The 18,009-nt window shown below is 42.3% G+C and overlaps 1 protein-coding gene across 1 annotated transcript in view; it reads left to right on the top strand.

Moving 5' to 3' along the window:
* Window positions 1-1,600: 1,600 nt before the first annotated feature.
* Window positions 1,601-18,009, top strand: part of LOC308118416 (voltage-gated delayed rectifier potassium channel KCNH4-like) — a gene marked incomplete at both ends in the record, with an annotated part of 37,585 nt that continues 21,176 nt past the window's right edge. Inside the window, 4 exons of the mRNA XM_080477819.1 lie at window positions 1,601-1,676; window positions 11,007-11,240; window positions 13,778-13,909; window positions 14,363-14,490. Coding sequence (XP_080333945.1) covers window positions 1,601-1,676; window positions 11,007-11,240; window positions 13,778-13,909; window positions 14,363-14,490 — 570 coding nt within the window. The remainder of the gene's footprint in view (window positions 1,677-11,006; window positions 11,241-13,777; window positions 13,910-14,362; window positions 14,491-18,009) is intronic.

The following is an 18,009-nucleotide window of genomic DNA, read 5'->3' as shown; positions in this document are numbered from 1 at the left end:
ACTTGTATTTGTTACTCAAACCTACTTCATTAAAATACAAAGACGAAATGGTAGATCACCCCTGCCAAATGATCCAATATCAGGTTTCTTAATATAGTTCACACACTTTAATATTTAATTGCAAATGCATTAATTTAATTAATAGGTAGGGGTCATCTTTCTTTGAGAACCTCGATAAAATTCTTTAAATATAGAGAAGATATGATACATGTGTTCTTCTGTGACGCACCTTAACTATCTAATCGTGTTTCCTGAGCTGGCTAAGTCTTGTTGTTTGCTTGGGTTAAAGTCAGATAAGTTTGGTGTGTTTTAGCGTCAAGTCCTCATGAAAAACATCTCTGGGCTTATCCTTGTAATCCGCTCTTAGCCGCTTTTATCCCAGAGCCTTAATTCTCTCATAAGAATACTGATAGGGCATCGGTGACCAGCTCCATCCATTCAAAACGGCTTTTTGTTTTTTAAACATAACTCCAGGAGCTACCGTCCTGTCCCAGGTGTCCTCGCCGATCGTCAACTTGCATCCGCAAGATAAAGCTATATAGAAGATGTATGCATGGAAACTGTAGGGATTATGTTTGATGGCTGCAATTGTCACGGCTCATGCAGCCGCTTCATTTGGAAACTCCTATATATGTAATGCAAAAATGAATTATTTCCCACCACTTTGACAATGTCCCCTCTACCAGGCACTCATAACGAAACAGCACAATAGCCCAGAGACCAATTGAATTCAATGGCCTTCATTGACCGACATGCAGGTAATCCATCTTTCTCTGATTTGCAGACATGCACACAAAGCCATGTGCTGATAGCAGCACTGTGGGGTGTAATGGTGCTGTCAGACGCTCCAAAAGCATCCTCTCGCCGCTCCTCCTCCACCCCTCCCCTCCCTCACTCTCTCTCGCTGTAAACCTCCACCACAGATGAAAACAGGTCCCCACAGAGGATGCCAGCATCTCATTGGCTGGGATACAAAGAGGAGTGGATGCAAGCAAGAGCGAGGTAGAGAGAGAGAGAGAAACAGTGTAGAGAGAAAGCTCAAGAAGATGTAACTACTGTGCCACAGCAAGCTGGCAGATCAATGAGCTCAGGGATGAGATGTGGTGTAGAGACATGCTCAGTCTTTTTCATCCCGCTGTGTGGCTTTACTATGAATCTGAAGCACAGTGGACTTAACAGATAACTTCCTTCACATCGCTGTGAGAAGAAGCTCCACGGCCGAGAGGTGCAGACAAGCAACAGCTGGTCTGACTGATCCGAAGCTCTTTGGAACTCTGCGTCATCTGGACTTGATCTCGTCTCGGCAACTGAACAGCTGCTTGTGATCGCTACTCTTAATTTCTTCTTTTTCAAGGCTGCACCCCAATATCCGCGTTGTTGGGAGCGAGCTATTTCAGTCCCGCCAGGCGGCACCATTGTCTTCACGGGAGAGGCAACACTCGGGAGAAAGGTGGCTGCTTTCACTGTAAATGTGTGTCCCAGCGACAGGCGGCGGACTGTCACCCCCAGAGTGTCCTGCAACCTCCTGGAAACTACCTGCTGTGCCTGTGGGATGGTGTGACCTCCAGCCGGCTGTTGGACGCCCCACATCTGGGTCAAGATGCCAGTGATGAAGGGCCTCCTGGCCCCACAGAACACCTTCCTGGACACCATCGCCACACGCTTTGATGGCACCCGTGAGTACAGTGCAATCACTTTGTTGCTTTAGTAAACAAGTAAAATGTGAGGCTCATTGATAGAATTGCTGTGATTTAAACTGCATTTTTATTCCACTAACCCCCCAAAAATATGTGTTTTAAATTTCGTTCTCTGCTTTAGCGGCATTAGAGCAAGTTTCTCATATTGTCAGGGCGCCACCTACCTGCAGCACTGCCTGACTAAACCTGCTGCTCCTTCCACTAGCAGAGAGAGAGAAAAAAGTTTGTTTGCACTTTAACAGGGACACACAAGCATGAATTTGACCTTCACAGATCATTGACATTTGTTTCACACATTTAACTTCAGAGTAGCCGCTGGGCAGCGCTGTCATTGCTGCTTGGCTCGTGTCTCTTGTTTTGTACCTTGTGGGCGCCTCCGGGGAGGCTCCAACTCGTCGTAAACAAATGCCGCGGGGATGTCTGTGTTTGCTCGCGAGTCGATTCAGCCGGTCCTCCCTCGGCTGGTTGCAGCAGCCTGAATGAACGGCTTGCTGGGTTCTCCGTTCCACTTAGGGAGAATTAGCACAGTGAAATGAGCGACATTACTGTGTAACTGATGTATGGCGTGTGCAATTATAGCTTTAATCTGTGAGCTAGGTTTCCTAATGAGGTGTTGGAGGAGCTCATCTGTCAGGAATTGTTCTCGTTTCCAGTTGTCACACATGTTGAAAAGACAGAGTTGGATGCTGTGAAGATGAAAACTGAGTCTGGAGATAATGTGGGCACAGCACAGGTCAGCTGGTAGACCAGGTTGTGCTCTTACGTTGCATCTGCACTGCTGAAGGGTCCTTGAGCTAAAGAATTGGACTCCCTGCCAACTCTAGAGGGGTGCTCTCTGGTTGAACCGCCTCTCTGACCTCTTAGAATACACTTCCCTTCCAGGCACATTGTCATTTTGAGTGTGTAACAGAGGTTCTTTCAGAGCGAAACAGATTGTCTTTTTTCTCAATGGCGAGAAATGCAAAAAATAAAACAAAGTACTTACTGCATCTTCTGTCTCACCAAATGTTGCTGCTGTGAGTCTTCTCCTTTCACATGTTGTGTCCTGCAGCCCTTAGTATAAGCCCCCCTCACCCCTGCTCCAGTGGAATATGAAAAACTAAGAGACAAATTCAACAAAAGCACGTTGGTTCCACAGTATCTTTGCAGTTACTTGCCAATCTTTTGCCATTCTCACAGCTTCCATTGGGCTGTGGCTCCTCGAGGGGTGGCAGAGTGCCCACGGCTCAAAATATCTTCCTTCCTGTTGCCCCAGTGACGGGGTCCTGCCCACTTGACATGGATGATGCTTGAACACTTTGGCCTTTGAGGAAAAGATGGGCCGTTAGAGAGAAAACACTTGAACCTCCTTCCAATCAAAGACTTTTTGAAAGCAGCTGGTCTCTTGTTTCAGAAGAGAATCTTTAAGAGGAGAAAAGTGGCATTGTGGGTCACACAGCTGCTGTCGCTCTTCACCTCAAAGTGCCGAAGCAAAAGGTGCTTTTCCGTTTTGCACTGGTAAAAGTGTTTGGCTCTTGAGTAATAAATGAAGTGGATTTTTATTTTTTTTTCTTCACTTGTCAGAAGTTCACCAGACAGATTTGTGGCGGTGACACAAAAATGCTTTTTTATTATTAAACTCACATTCTCACAGTTAAGTGCACTGTTTTAGGTTTTAGAGATGCTTGGATGTATTAATATCAGACATAGACCAGGAAATCTGTGTGAAAACTTCGAATGCACAGTAGTGTAGCATATATTGCACATTATCGAAAACACAGGATTTCACAAGGGTGACTATCAGTCTTTTCGGAAAAATTCTAGTTTGAAAGGATGACTTGCAATTACCAACATTTATTTATCTATCTATCTATCTATCTATCTATCTATCTATCTATCTATCTATCTATCTATCTATCTATCTATCTATCTATCTATCTATCTATCTATCTATCTATCTATCTATCTATCTATCTATCTATCTATCGATTTATTTATTTATTTATTTATTTATTATCACAATAATATTGAATTGACATTATATAATCTGCATTGTAGAATAGAAATAGAAAAAATTTCATTTTGGGGGGAATTTTATCACACAAAATAAACCTTGACTGAACTGATTTTTAACAAATGACAGTTTCCCAATGTTTCAGGTCATATTGATGCTATTTCTGGTATTAAATAATAATACCTCAATAGCATGTTACAATGTGCAAATGTGGGAGTTATCTAGTGTGTTTAAATCCCCTCATGAGCAGGGTTATCTTCTGTTTCATCTCCCTCCTCGAGCGTGCACGCCCTTCCCCTCTCCAAACGTGCACGAGCACACACTCGTGCACGCAGCCATATACTTTATCTTAGGTTCACTTCTGTATTACTACACCAAACATCTCCTGGGAAGGGTTTCCACCAATCAAGTATCTAATGATGGCATTAAAAGACTGAACTCATCTTTTGTGGGAGTTTTTAGGCTTCAGCATTCAAGTTTGCAGTAATGACCATCTGCCAAAGGGGGAAAACCAAGAATTAGTTCACCAGCCTTCCTACATCCTGAACATTTTGCCACGGCACAGAGCGTGTGAGCTGCAGGGAAAGTTAGTGTTACGGTCAAGTCTTGGTCGTGTGTTGGTCAGGCTGAGCCTTTTGCACCATCACACACACACCAGTGAAAAGGTCGCTATGGCCAGCAGTAACTTATTACCAATATACAGTTTGCCCCTTGTTGGCCTGTATTGATAGGTAGCCTTTGATAGCTGGAGAAAACCAGTGGTGGTTGCCAGGTAACATGAACAGCAACTGGATAGAGTCCAGTGGACGTCGTAATAGTTCCTATCAATTAACCTAAAAAAACTAATAATTCAGACAAGTGTACAACAAATAAAGCTTGGGGCAGTTGTATGTTTTAGTTTTTTTGTTTTTTACACTTTTACTGGAGTCGTCTACTGTTTCTAATATAATTGAAATAATATATAATTGGCTTTGGCGCTACAATTGGTAACATGATTATAATCACTATTAATCATGTTTCAGTCAATAATGTGAGATGATCATTACTGTAGTATTTGTTGCCTACAATATTCTGACAGCCCACCCTTCATCATACGAAACAGTGATGCCTCATATTCTGACAAACTGATAAATACAATTTTAGATCATAAAAGGTCAAATGAGTTATTTGCGTATATTTATTTCCCTTTATCTTAGATTACTTACATGTCAGAAGAACACGTATTCAGTCTGACTAAAGGTAATACACAGTGAGTAAATGGAAAATTGTGCAAAGGCTTCTTGTTCAGGTTTTTACTGGACTAAATAAATAAAAATGCATTTCAATCAAGAAAATTTGACTCCTTTGTCGATGTCCAAAATGCTCCAGTTTATCCCTCTCCTACACTGGCTATTTATTAATATACACAATAATGTCACCATTACTCAAACCTCCCCTGCTAAACTGTGCCCATGAGCAAAACGGTTTACACTGAGGGTTAAAATAATACATCATTTTGGTTTTGAAAGCGTAAAGTCAGTTTTACAGTCCTAATCCTTTGGGAAGCTTTAAAGTGTGAATCTTTGTGCCATCGGGAAGTTTCAGGGTGATTTTACTTGTTTTGTTTGACCTTACAAACATTTTAGCTCAGAAAGCTTTTTTTTTTTTTTTTTTTAATAGAAAAGATTCTGGATGGAGAAAAATTATGCAGCCTAAATGTACACGCTCTCCCCACTGTTAGCAAAATGTCAGAAAAGGTTAAGTCAATAACCTTTGACACACACACACACACACACACACACACACACACACACACACAGAGCACAATATGAGGCTCGCAGCAAAGTCAGCAGGCCTGTTCCCCCAAAGGAAATGTGTTCAACATGCTTCTGTGTGTGTGTTTGTATTTGCCCACAGTGGCTCGGGGCTTGTGTGATGCATTTTGTTTACTGTTGACGTTTTCTTGCATGCGCCTTGTGACAATCGTCTTCCAACACCCGAAGGTAAATTATGGAAGGTCGTGAGTCGGGGTCACTTTGCCGAGCATCACCTCTGAAGTTGTGCCGTGCTGCAGGGCACATTAGGAGAGTGGATGTGCGTTGGCACTAAAAACCAGCGCTTCCAGTATCCTACTGGCATAAACCCCTTCGCCGTGTGGCACCGCGTTAGTCCCAGCTTCTTTACTTCTTCACGTTGACAGCGCAGCTCACCCTGTGGGGCAGCGTAACCACGGGGCAGCTGCAGGCCAAGATAAGAAACAGGTTTATTTTCTCCCAAAATACTTTTCTGTGAAAAGGCAAGGAAAGAACCAAAGGGGGTGGACGGGGATGACTGTCAGACTGAACCTTATTGAGCTCATTGTTACCTCACTGATGAGCACCAACACACTCCAGACAGAAGCCAGATTGCTAAAGCTGGTTTTTCCAACGGTCGTTTCTCTGTGTGGCGAAGTCTGATCTGTGCATTTGATTTGGGGGGGAAAAAAAATAGAATAAATTCCTCCGATACAGTGGCTGTTCGGTTTATTGTGAGGTTGGCGGTTGAATTCCCCGGTTGCTCCGAGTATGTTGGCGTTTTTGAGCAAAACACTGAAATAAATCTGCCTCTAATGTGCAGGTCTGCACCTCACACGGCAGCTCCGCCTCCATCCGTGTGTGAATTTAGGTGTGAGTGGGTGTGAGGCTTTGTAAAGCACTTTACACTGTTCTGGGGATGAAGGCTGCTGTATAACTGCAGTCTTTCTGGAGGGTTTTTGCAGGATTTAGATCACAACAATACCTCTACTTTAGTTAAAAAACATACATATCAATGTTATTATTCCTGTTGAACTGTTGTTATCGTTGATATGAGAGCAGGCAACAAGTGGCTGATGATTTCCCCCTCATGCCTCTTTCCTCGATCAGTGACCTTTTACCCCTGGAAGTCCACTCCCCCTTGTGCGCTCACCCATCTGGCCCAATAAATAATTACATGCTACTGGATGTTAATTAACTGCTGAGGAAGTGGCCGAGCCTCATGGGCTTCATCTGTCTTTTATACACTGGGGGACTCGTATGGCATTGATGCGGGTGGCTTGCTCCGAGCCGCAGCACATCGCGTCATCATGTCAGATTACAGTTGTAGCGAGTCAGCACAGATGTGTAATTAAGGAAGCTGGTGCAGCTGAGCGGCCATTCGAAGCAATATCCCTGAGAGGATTACAGCCCAAGAATTGAGGCATTGTCACACTCACACGCACACACATCCACAAATAAACTGTTTATGAAGTGTTTTCTGGATTGCTTGTTTACAAAGTTATTAGTGAAGAAATAAGCATGCAGCAGTATGAGGCTCAAGTAAATAAAGGAATGCCCTGAGTGCTATTTTTTTTCGCTTTTATAGTTTTCTAAGCCACCTCTTAGAAAATATATATTTAGGAAAAAAGCTGAGACCACTTTCATATCTGCACAGTAAATACTTAGCAAGGTAGGCAGTTTAGTTTATAATGTAAGCAACAACAGAAAGGTAAAATGTAATAAAGTCTGTACTCTGGTACATTCAGAGAATAGCATTTTATTCTTTTGTTTTGTTTTTTCAAACATAACCAGGCAGTCAACGCCTCCCGTCAGTCTGAAATAAAAATCTTGCTCATCATCTTTATACCAAGTTATTAAACTCTCAGTTATAATCTCACATTTATGTAATAGTCATGAAAGTATTTTCATGCATTCAACATTTGGAAAAAACTAACAACAATCTATCCATTTTCTGTTTATCCATTTTGGGGGTATTTTTTATTTTTTGGTTTCTGGTTGCAGAAAATAAGATTTGTTAGAAACAATATGGCATTCCACCTCATCACTTCCTTGGTCGGCCACCACAACTTCCCAACAGTAATAAGAGGTAGATGCTGGGGATCATATACCGTCTTTAAAGTAAGACTGTAGGAAAGCGTGGGCAGAGGACACATAGTGCATGGCAGACCACAGCTTTATGGTGGTACTAGATTTTCTATCACTTTAGGGGGGCTGATCGCAACAAAATGATTTGCATGGAAAAGTTATCTTAAAATCTTCAAGGATTCTTAAATATAAACGTGATTGCCAGCAAAAAATGTAAGATATAAGAGCATATGAGATTGTGTTCTCCTTAAAGAATTCCCACCTCCATATTGTGGGCATTGAAATGACAAAGTTTCCAACAAGGCATTCACACAAACATCCGCATATAAATAACAAATAAGAATCTCTTCATCCATATACAGAACAAATACAATTATGCGCTTAAAGTGTGTATCTTTAACCATAATTGCACAAACACGTTCAAAGCATAAGCTTGTCTTTTTCCCACTTTATGTAAAGACACCATAATATATGAGTAAAACAATCTACAAGAGTCAAATAACATCAAAAGACCTTAAACTTGTGATGTTAGAAAACTGCAAGTTGTGAGGTTTTGGCCAGAATTCTGTGCAGAAGTGGGCGGATAAACGCTGAGTGACTGTGAGGGCGGACAAGCCTGTGTTCATTGTAACATCATCACATCACTGAAGATCAGCAGTGTCATTCTGCAACCACAATTCTGAAAACATTCAAACTTTACTCCGGGGATGTTTTTCTAATAAATGCAATGTGTCGACCATTGAATAAATTTAGGCTGTATCTCAAGAATATTTTTTTATCTAAAAAAAAAAAAAACTAACATTAAATGCAAGAAGAGGGACTTCTATGAGTGGAAATGTTTCTCATTTCACCCCTGCAGCTCTGTGAGGACGAATCTCTCAAAGCTTCAGACTTTCCAACTTAAGTAAAAGTTGATGATTTTGGTTTCTGGTCAAATTCTCATTGTAAAGCACCAAACGTTGCTGTTCCTCCAAACTCAGCTTAAAAGTTTTTGGTTCACGGCTCATCAGTGTGAATGCATCATTAGAAAGTGGTTTCCTGCCCCCTGACCTACGGTATTCAAAAGGACTGATTACTAGATGTCTCATTGGAGGGAGACATGGAACAGGAAATACATGCCTTGTTTCTTTCATTTCGATGGTTTATTTGCATTTAGCCAATGTTTCTCAGGCATTTCTTCTTTTTCATGCAGAATATTTTGCCTGTAGAGATGTGACTTTACGAAAGGCTTCATATAGAATAAAAATGAATACTTATGTCTCCCCCATGTCACCAAAGAGCTGCAGCTAACTGCGGCGCTTAAATATCACACTTTCCCTATTGAAGAGTAGGGAGCTGCAACCGAAGCAAGCTATAGGCTTAAAAAGTCCTCTCCCCGTTGATGGATCAGACTAATGCCTGTCTCTTTCTATAATTCCACGGTGACAGTTTAGTCGCTGCTCACTGCACACTCAAGAAAGGTTGTCACCGCTCAGAAAAGACGTCCCCTATGGACCGCTTTCTGCTCAGTCTGGCCAATTAAAGTGTTAGATTGTGAAAAGTGCGGTAGCAGCTGTTTAATACTCCTCCTCCATAGGCTCGCTCTCGGTGGAATCGGGAGAATTCATACCGCTCTGTCTCTCTTCTTTGGCATTCAGAAAACCTGGAGTTTGATGGTTTCAGTTAAGCAGCAGAGAGAAGCTAGTTATTTTACTCCAGAGTTTGATTCCCGTTGTGACTGAAGCAAAAAAATAAAAAATAAAACTTGTTTGATGTGGATCAGTATACCTTAAAATATGTAATCACATCTAATCCTATGGATAGATCAAGTAGGGCTCGTTTATCATCTCACATGCACAGATTTTTAAGTAGTGTGCCAGTTGAATTACATATGCAGTAATAATAAGATCTCAGAGTAATTATCTTTGGTGAAATTGTATTCTGCTGAATAAAAAAAAAACGAACCCAGGTGATTCCGGTGATGCTCATCACATTAGTGCAACAATAACTAATAGTCATCCTGCTATAACAGTCAGACACCTTTACGTGTGAATGTAGGCAATTTAGCAAAAGCAAAGAATGAATAGGACAACTGAAACTTCAATCTTTGTTTGTTTTTGGTAGAAATGCAAGCTTTGCCTAACCCACAAATCCTTCTGCCATCCGTCGTTTCTACCTGTGCCATTCAGACCTGGGTCGCGGGGAGCTGGAGCCAATCCCAGACTACACGGGGCAAAAGGCAGGGGGCAGCCTGGACAGGCAAACCTGCTGAGACAGGATAAAAATACACAATGATCCTCTTGTCACTCGTGCACTTACAGATCAGCAGACCCTGTGGCGAGAAACATCTTTCAAATGCAGCATCAGAAAATAGTTGAAGCCGCAAGCAATCCCCCTGAACGCTGCAAATATTGTAAACGTTTTCTTTTTCTTTCTTTTTTTAAGAAACTGTGAAAGAGGTAAACAGTTGTTCTTCACAGAGAGTCAAAATGTTCATCCAACAAAGAAAACCTCTCTGCAGCAAAAACCTCTTTCTGCTTATCAAGGTCACATGCTCCTACCAGCTGGGGGAACATGTGACGTCAAGCTGTACCTATCACCAAGATTAATATATGCAGGTATGCTGAACAAATGTCTGCAAGGGCTGAGTTACTGGAGCGAGATGTCGGAACAGAAAACCAGCGCTGTATTTGTGTCCTGCGGACACGGCGGAGGAAAACACAGCAAGAACACGCGGCTCAGTACCGAGAACTGTCCATGGTGCTGAAAGCATGACTAAACTAGGCGAAGCAAAGATGTTTTGGTGCCCACGGGGTTTAATTCCTACAACATATGAGTCATATGTAAATTCTAATATCACACCATACCCGGGGGTTTTGGTGGCTTAGAGGTTAGAGAAGTGGACTTGGGAATCAGGAGTTTGCAGGTTTGAATCCCACAACTGACGTCTCACCACTGTGGGTTCATGAGCAAGAGACCCTTAACCCCCATCAAGCGTCGCACTGTGGCTGCTGTTTCTCAGCCCTTTCAATCAGTTTAAAAATTCAAAGGGTCACATCACCCAATTATATGAACCCAGGGCAATGTGAAAATCATTCAGTAACCTTTGTGCTCTTTTTAATACCCCCAGTCAGCTGTTGTATATCTCACCACCTGCAGCGCAATTCTTTCAACTGCTCACAACTGTCCTGACTCAAAGGCATAGCTCGCTTTAGAAATCTGAACATGATTGCCTGGGTAAATTAGTTTAGCTCCTAAATGAGTTCATCCAAGTCGGATTGATGTTTTCACTTTGAACTGCGCCAACATTAGTTTAAAGGCCTAAACAAACTTTACTGGTGGCGTGTGGTGCCAAGAACCAAGCGTAGGCACCTGGCTGGTTCTGTTGCTTGCATTTCAGACAGGCAAAAACTTGATGCCAGAAAAATCCACATCTACTTCTAACACCTCTTTTACCTTCTCGTTTCCCCCGTTCAGACAGTAATTTCCTGCTGGGTAACGCTCAGGGCCACCGCGGCTACCCCATCGTCTACTGCTCAGATGGCTTCTGTGAGCTGACTGGATTCACCAGGACTGAAGTGATGCAGAAGAACTGCAGCTGCCACTTCCTGTACGGCGCAGACACCAGCGAGCATGTGGCCCAGCAGATGGAAAAGGCCCTGGAGGGCCGAGAGGAGTACCAGGCCGAGGTCCACTTCTACAAGAAGGACGGTGAGTGCACAGCGGAGAGGTCGCCGGGCTGAACCGTTTACTGGTTTGGCAATTCAAGTGATTTATGTGGGACTTATTGTCAAATTGCAGTCTGATCAAATTTGTTCATTGGGTAACACCACAGGTCCTCAAAACGTGGCTTAACACCTGACTACCTGATGGTTCTTTATATCATGTGACATGCACAGTCTTTATGTACAGTCTGTAACTGTCATAATCGCTACAATTCTAGTTTCACAATCAAACTGTTGAATTCTTTTTTTAATCTTTCTCCATTACACTTTTAGAAATTTGATAAATATAACTCAAGTCTTTAAATCATAATTTTTTCAAACCATCAAATGGAAAAAGTATTTTTAGTAAATGCGTCACCTCCATCCCCAGATTTCCTCAGGGGACGCCCACCTCACATTTCAACTGGCCGAGATGACATTTACATTATGAGATTTTAAGTTGCTTGAGTATCATGAAGATCACTTTCATATTGAAAGATCAAAAGCTGATGGTTTAATGAAATGATTAATGCAGAGTTTTAAATGCAACCTTTCAGAATTATAGTTAGTCCTTTCTTGTTGAGATAGCACTCCCTAAACCTTCTTTATTATAACAACAAGACAATCAGTTGAGGTGAAAATCAGTTGGGAGTTCATGTGAGTGATTTGTTCACTGTAATTGTAAGTGGTGCTTGACGCCGGCAGGTTGAAGCTTCATTCCCACAATAACAAGCATCTCTGTAGAAGCTAATTACGTTTTCTTAAGGCAGTACAAAGTACTTTACATACTATCTTGAATTTTCTTCTCTCCTTTTAACTTCTGGTTAATCCTCCTGGCAAAGTCTTGTGCTGAAAATATGATGTCATGCATGAGGCTGTTTAAGCCTCTCTGATTGGCACGTGGGATTATGTTTATTGAACAGAAAGTCAAACCTGCAGCCCCACAGTGTTAGAACGGCTAATTATGCTGTTGGGTTGCCGAGCGTAGACTACAGTGATATGCCTTTTCTTCTCATCTTTTAAAATGTTTATTTTTTACAGTAACATTAAGGCATTACCTCCAAAAGTAACGTGAGGGAAGCATCAATATTTCCCCAAAACTAATATAAAACGGAGTCATGAAAAGCTAAAGTGAAGAAATGAAAATTCTGCAGACATACTCTGTGATAGATGTCAAAAGTTGCTTTATGATGAATTAATTTGATGCTAAACGGTCTTCTTGACTGTCTGTTTCTTGCAACACAAACACAAATGTTGCACTGGAAGACCACTATCTTTATTGTTTTCCCTCTGCTCTTCCCTCATCTACGGCTTACTCACACACATGCTCACTAGGGACACTATAGCAGACGTGAAACATCTGTTTGGAGACAGAGCATGGTTTCTGCAGAGTCGATAATGAGCATACTGGGTTATGGAAAGGTCTTGGATCTATGGTGCTGATTCTCTCTGACTTGTTATATCCAAAACCCCTTGCTTGCTCTTTCACTTCGCACACAATCGTCCAGAACAGGATCCAGATCTAATTTGGGGTCTATTTTTAGACAGGCTGTACGCTACACCTTTACAGTTGAGACATGGTGAGAGCTGACGTGACGTGTGAAATCAAAGGCCCTGGCATGAAAAACGGCGGTCATTATGGAGATACGTTGATGGAGGTTGGGCCAGAGGGGGCCGCTATGCAAGGATGGCACCAGCCCCTGCTATAATTGATTGCCCCTGCACAGTCCAGACCAGAGGCAATCTGGGTGACAGTTCTAATCTTACGTCTCTGACAAACATCTGATCTCGGAAGGTCGACCAAACCTTCCCACATTAATTACAAGGAGATGCAAAGCAAGAGCGAGACTAGTGGTGACTACAAAGACAAACAGACAACAGGACCCCACTAACTGGAAGGTGAGTGGTTCGGTCCTTGGTTTCTCATGTTCGCTTGCTGACGTGGTAGTACAAGACAGCCATAAATACAAGAAGAGCTGCCATGAAGAGTCACTAAACAAGCGAGTACAAAATGAAGCACCAAATACAGTCAACACAACAAAACCTCTCTCAGCTTTCGTGGGATTTTTTTGTGTGTTTGTTTATGACCAGGCTAACTTCCACAATTTTGGTTCTTCTATCGGTGCAGTGTTCCACAGTAAATGTTCTGTAACTGCTCATATTGTAGACTAAATCAGTGTGTATTAGCCAAGATGTCACCTACTGTATTCCACTGCTGGTTCTCCTTGTGACTTAATGCACCATCTTGTGGGGCCTACTTTTATTGTTTTAACCAGGCTGACATACCCCAAAACTGAGCATGAACAGATAGAACATGCAAACTCTGCACAGAAAGGCCCCTAAGCCAACTCCTGACTTTAACCTGGGACCCTCGTGCTGTGCTCAGATGATTTCAGGGATGTTGGTTTATCTCATTCTCATTATTATTATTATTATTATTATTATTTAAAAGATAAATAAAAGATCCTCACTGTATACATGACTTCAACCTTCAGCTGAGAAAGAAAACTATCCACTAACTGAGCGTTGCTGGTTTCATTCCAGGTGTGGCTTTCTGGTGTTTGCTCGACATCGTGCCCATAAAGAACGAAAAGGGCGAGATGGTGCTCTTCCTCTTCTCGTTCAAGGACCTCAGCGAAACCTACGGAAAGGGCCTCCACAACAGCAGGAAGGAGGGTAAGACACAAACCCTGTTTACATAAAGAAAAAAAACCCCGAATTATTTGCTTAATTTCAAGATGATTTACAAGGAGGCTGTCCTCTGGCCCCCAGCTTTCATTTTCTCCACGCGATCTTGTTCATCACTGTCACATCCCGCTCAGCAGTTTTGTTTGGGCTGGCATTTGTTCACTGAACTCAGACTATGGGGAGTTTGATTTGAGCAGCCATGTGTCTTGAGGTGGAACCTGAACACAGTCTTCCAGAAATACTGAGCACTATGTCAGGGGGAATGGCCTGTCACTTCAGTAAAATGCAGCGGAAGCCGAGTCAAGTACATGTCAGCAAAAGAAAAACAAAACTGTCAAACTTGTTGACTTCTTCAAGCTTCCTTTGTCTTAATCTGACACAAACTTTTTGTCAATGAACCTTGCAACCATGTGCTGATCGGAGTGACTGTGTCAGTTTCAGAAGACAAGAGGCGCCGGAGGAAGAGCAGCTCCCACTTCAGTGAGGCCAGGAAGCGAGGGCGCAACATGTTGTACCAGCTGACCAGCCAGTTCTCCAGAGGAGGCAAAGGAGAGGTCAACTTGAGTGGAGTGAGTTCATCTCTGCTTGTTCTTCTCACTGGGTTGGGTTGTGTTTTCATTCTCAGATAAACCCCCGTGGAAGAACCCTTTAGATTGACTTCCACTCATCCTTGAGTTTAGATTATTAGATGATTTTTTTTTTTTTTTAGGGAAACAATAACGCAAGAGTTTTGATTAGAGTCCCAGGCTTATCTTAGTAACAATAATAATCACATAGCTTTACTATTTTAAGTCTCTCGGTTTGTTTCTAATCTTGCTCTTGCTGTAGCGTCTTCTGCATGCAAGCTGTTGTTTTGTGCATTTAAACAGTCAAATAGGAACATCACTGAGACGCGGTGGTTGCTTGGAAGCACAAGTTTCCTCATCTCTGCTGGTGATCTATCATTAGCTGAAGGAGCAGCTGGATCCATCAGTGTCATTATCCAAACACCAAACCAGAAGAAGCTTTGTTTGTCATGTCTTCAGTATCTTTACACTTATTGCGTTTACCTCAGCTGCTCTGTCCAATGCTTGCCTGTATATCACCGTAGGAACAAGGTCTGAGTGGGTTGTGAAATATTCAATATCCACTACAAACATTCAATATCCAACCCTTTTCAGATAAGTGTGTGACTGTGCTCATGTGATTGACTCTGTCCCTTTCCTAAGTGTGTCTCAAGTGCCCCCAGAGAGGCGATTTGTTGTGGTGTAATAGACCCCGGCTCTGGGCTGCTTCATTGTCGCCCGTCTTATTTCAAGTCATGAAGTCGTGCTTTACTCCAAGCAATGTTATTCATGAGAATACGCTCCCACGTTGCACTCAAATTCAAATGGGAGCAGATCTTCTTGCGGTGCACCGTTTTGAGTTTAATCCCACTTCTTCCCTGCAGAGGCTTAGCTCCCAACTGAGTCTGTACTCAGTCCTGCCCTTCACAATGTGACTTATGATTTCAAGAGGGGAAAGCAAGTCAGACATTTTCTAGGGTGACAAAGAAAAAAATTTAAAATAAACTGGAACATTAAAAACCTATGAGGTAGTAGTGGTTGATTCGGGCCGCTCACATTTGAAAGCCATCAATAAATAGAAAAAGAGAGAGAGAGGTTAGGACATGCTTTAATTGCAATTTTACCTGTTAAGCACAAAACACTAAAGCACTTTTCATCTTTATACTAAAACTGAGTTGGCTGGTAAAACATCACTATTCAGTAGCACTAGGTTTTACACTTATGCTACTCAGATCTAATATCTAAAGACAAATAAGTTCTTGACAGGTGGATCTCAATCTGTTATTTTGTCCTGGAGTCCCAATATTGCTTCTGAGAAACACTGCAGATAAACTCCTCCCACAATCTTTGAATTTCCAAAACATTACAGTGAAGCCAAACTGGTGGACGCACCCACTCTCACCAACAGATAAAAGAACTCACCTTCAAATGAAAGCATTGGGCAGATCCCTTGGCCTGACATAGATACTAAAAGTGCTTTGTTTTTGGTTTTATTTGACTCCTAACCTTCAGAGTAGCCAAATCCTAAATCCTCTTCATCCAGAGGGGAAACTTACCAAGTGCTGCCTTAATCTGGCCACCTATGGTATAGAGAGGAGCAGCACAGTAGACCATTATCACGTAAGACATGATTAGCACATCATCATATCATTGTAACATGAATAAATTTGACCCACAGTCGGACAAGTCCAGCTGTTTAACATGTTTTCAAATTCACATCAGAACTCGAGCAACAGCGGTTTTCTGTCGAGAGGCTGAGGAACAACCTGCTGTATTCAGCTGACCTGCATTTTGTCAACATTTTCAGAATCGTAAGCTCCGCTGCAGCTCTCAGACCCGACCTGCAGATGCCTTCACGGGGACTAAGCGTGCTGCCCCTCCCTCCCGTCTGCCGAACCTGCTGCTGCCCTGCTTCCCAATCCCACCTACATACAGATCGCAGCGCTTGCTGGCACCGTGCATGTGCACGCCATGCCGACATGTGTTGTAACACGCATGCACTTTCACGTAAACATTCACACTTAATCAGCAAACGCAGACGCTGTGTGATGACTTGCCCCTCCGAGGAGAGCAGGGGAGACATATGCAAAACATCAACACACCCAGAATTAGATGCAGCGTATTCATCATTCAGATTTCATGGCGGCACTCTCTCAGCGTGAGACGGTGTTTATACACTGTTTCCCTGTCGCCCTCACACATAATGTGGGAATATGAAATTCAACAATCAGACTTAATGAGTTAGCTGCCTGCTCTTTCTCTCTCTCTCTCTCTCTCTCTCTCTCTCTCTCTCTCTCTCTCTCTCTCTCTCTCTCTCTCTCTCTCTCTCTCTCTCTCTCTCTCTCTCTCATCCCATCCCATATGCACACATGAACACACACTTGTGCAATTTTCCACTTTTCCATAACCTCCACTATCCCATTGTGCCTCCTCTACCACCACAGTAACCTCTTCAAACTGTTTAACAAATCAGACTTGTTTATATTAGAATTCTATTTGGCAAAGTTAACGGTGCTGGGAGAATTTTTTTTGAAGGAAAAAAGCTGAGAAAGAATCTATAACACAAAAGGCGAAAGAGAAACCAAGAAAACAAAATGTTAGGTAGGAAAAGTAGCGCGTCACTGCCCACAGTAAGAAGGAAATCATTATCAAGCATTTATTAGACCGACTTCTGCAAACTTTCGAGACATTTTTAAGTCAGAACTCCATGAAATCACACGCAAGACAGCACTCTGGCTTTCTTCTTTTGAAACCACAGGGTGTGTTGATAACGTGCAGGACGACCGTGAATAGTGATTTCTCAGGAGCTTGTGATAAAGTGGCTCATTAAAATGTATACAACTGCAAGTTTCCCACACAAAACAAAAACATCAACTGGATAGCATACAAATCAAATATATTTGAGGGGTTGTTTTGTTCTTCTGATCTGCTGACAGCTCATTGGACCGTGCCCTCTATTCCCATCAAAGACTTAAAAAAAAAAACCAACCTTTGTCTCTCAACAAGTCACCAGTGTTAAACAGATGCACTGCAGTCTGCTTGAGGACGACATTCGAGGGAATAATAATATGCAGCAGGCTCAACATGAAATGTATTGTTTGCTTCAGAGGCTTTTCCTTAGATCTTAGCATTCAATTCATGTTCAGGCCATTTCTTATCAATGTGAACATATTTTATATGACTATTTATCAGGAATCCCAATTCACAGTGTTGTTTCATGATAATGTGATTAAATAGACTGTGGGGGCCTACAAGTTAGTTATTTAGTTAGTTAGTTGGTCGATGCTCTGAACAAGGACTATGTATTTGATGGGTTGAATGCAGCAAATAATTCCAAAAGTAGGATTTCTTTATTCTTCTTCTCCTTCCTGTAAATACGCTCCATCAACCTGCCAAGCCGTCAGATTGTATTGGGTCTTTGTTTTAAACCAAGGATAGCAGAAGCAATTAGAATGAATGTGAATGCTATATGTTAAAAGAGCCGGTCGGATATGACAAAACATCGGCCAGATACGTTGATTTTCAACCTGAATTAGACACGAT

Source organism: Lipophrys pholis, assembly GCF_963383615.2.
Source record: "Lipophrys pholis genome assembly, chromosome: 1".
NCBI classification, from domain to species: Eukaryota; Metazoa; Chordata; class Actinopteri; order Blenniiformes; family Blenniidae; genus Lipophrys; species Lipophrys pholis.
The sequence above is the reverse complement of the archived record's forward strand: the minus strand, read 5'-3'. Positions and strand labels throughout refer to the sequence as shown.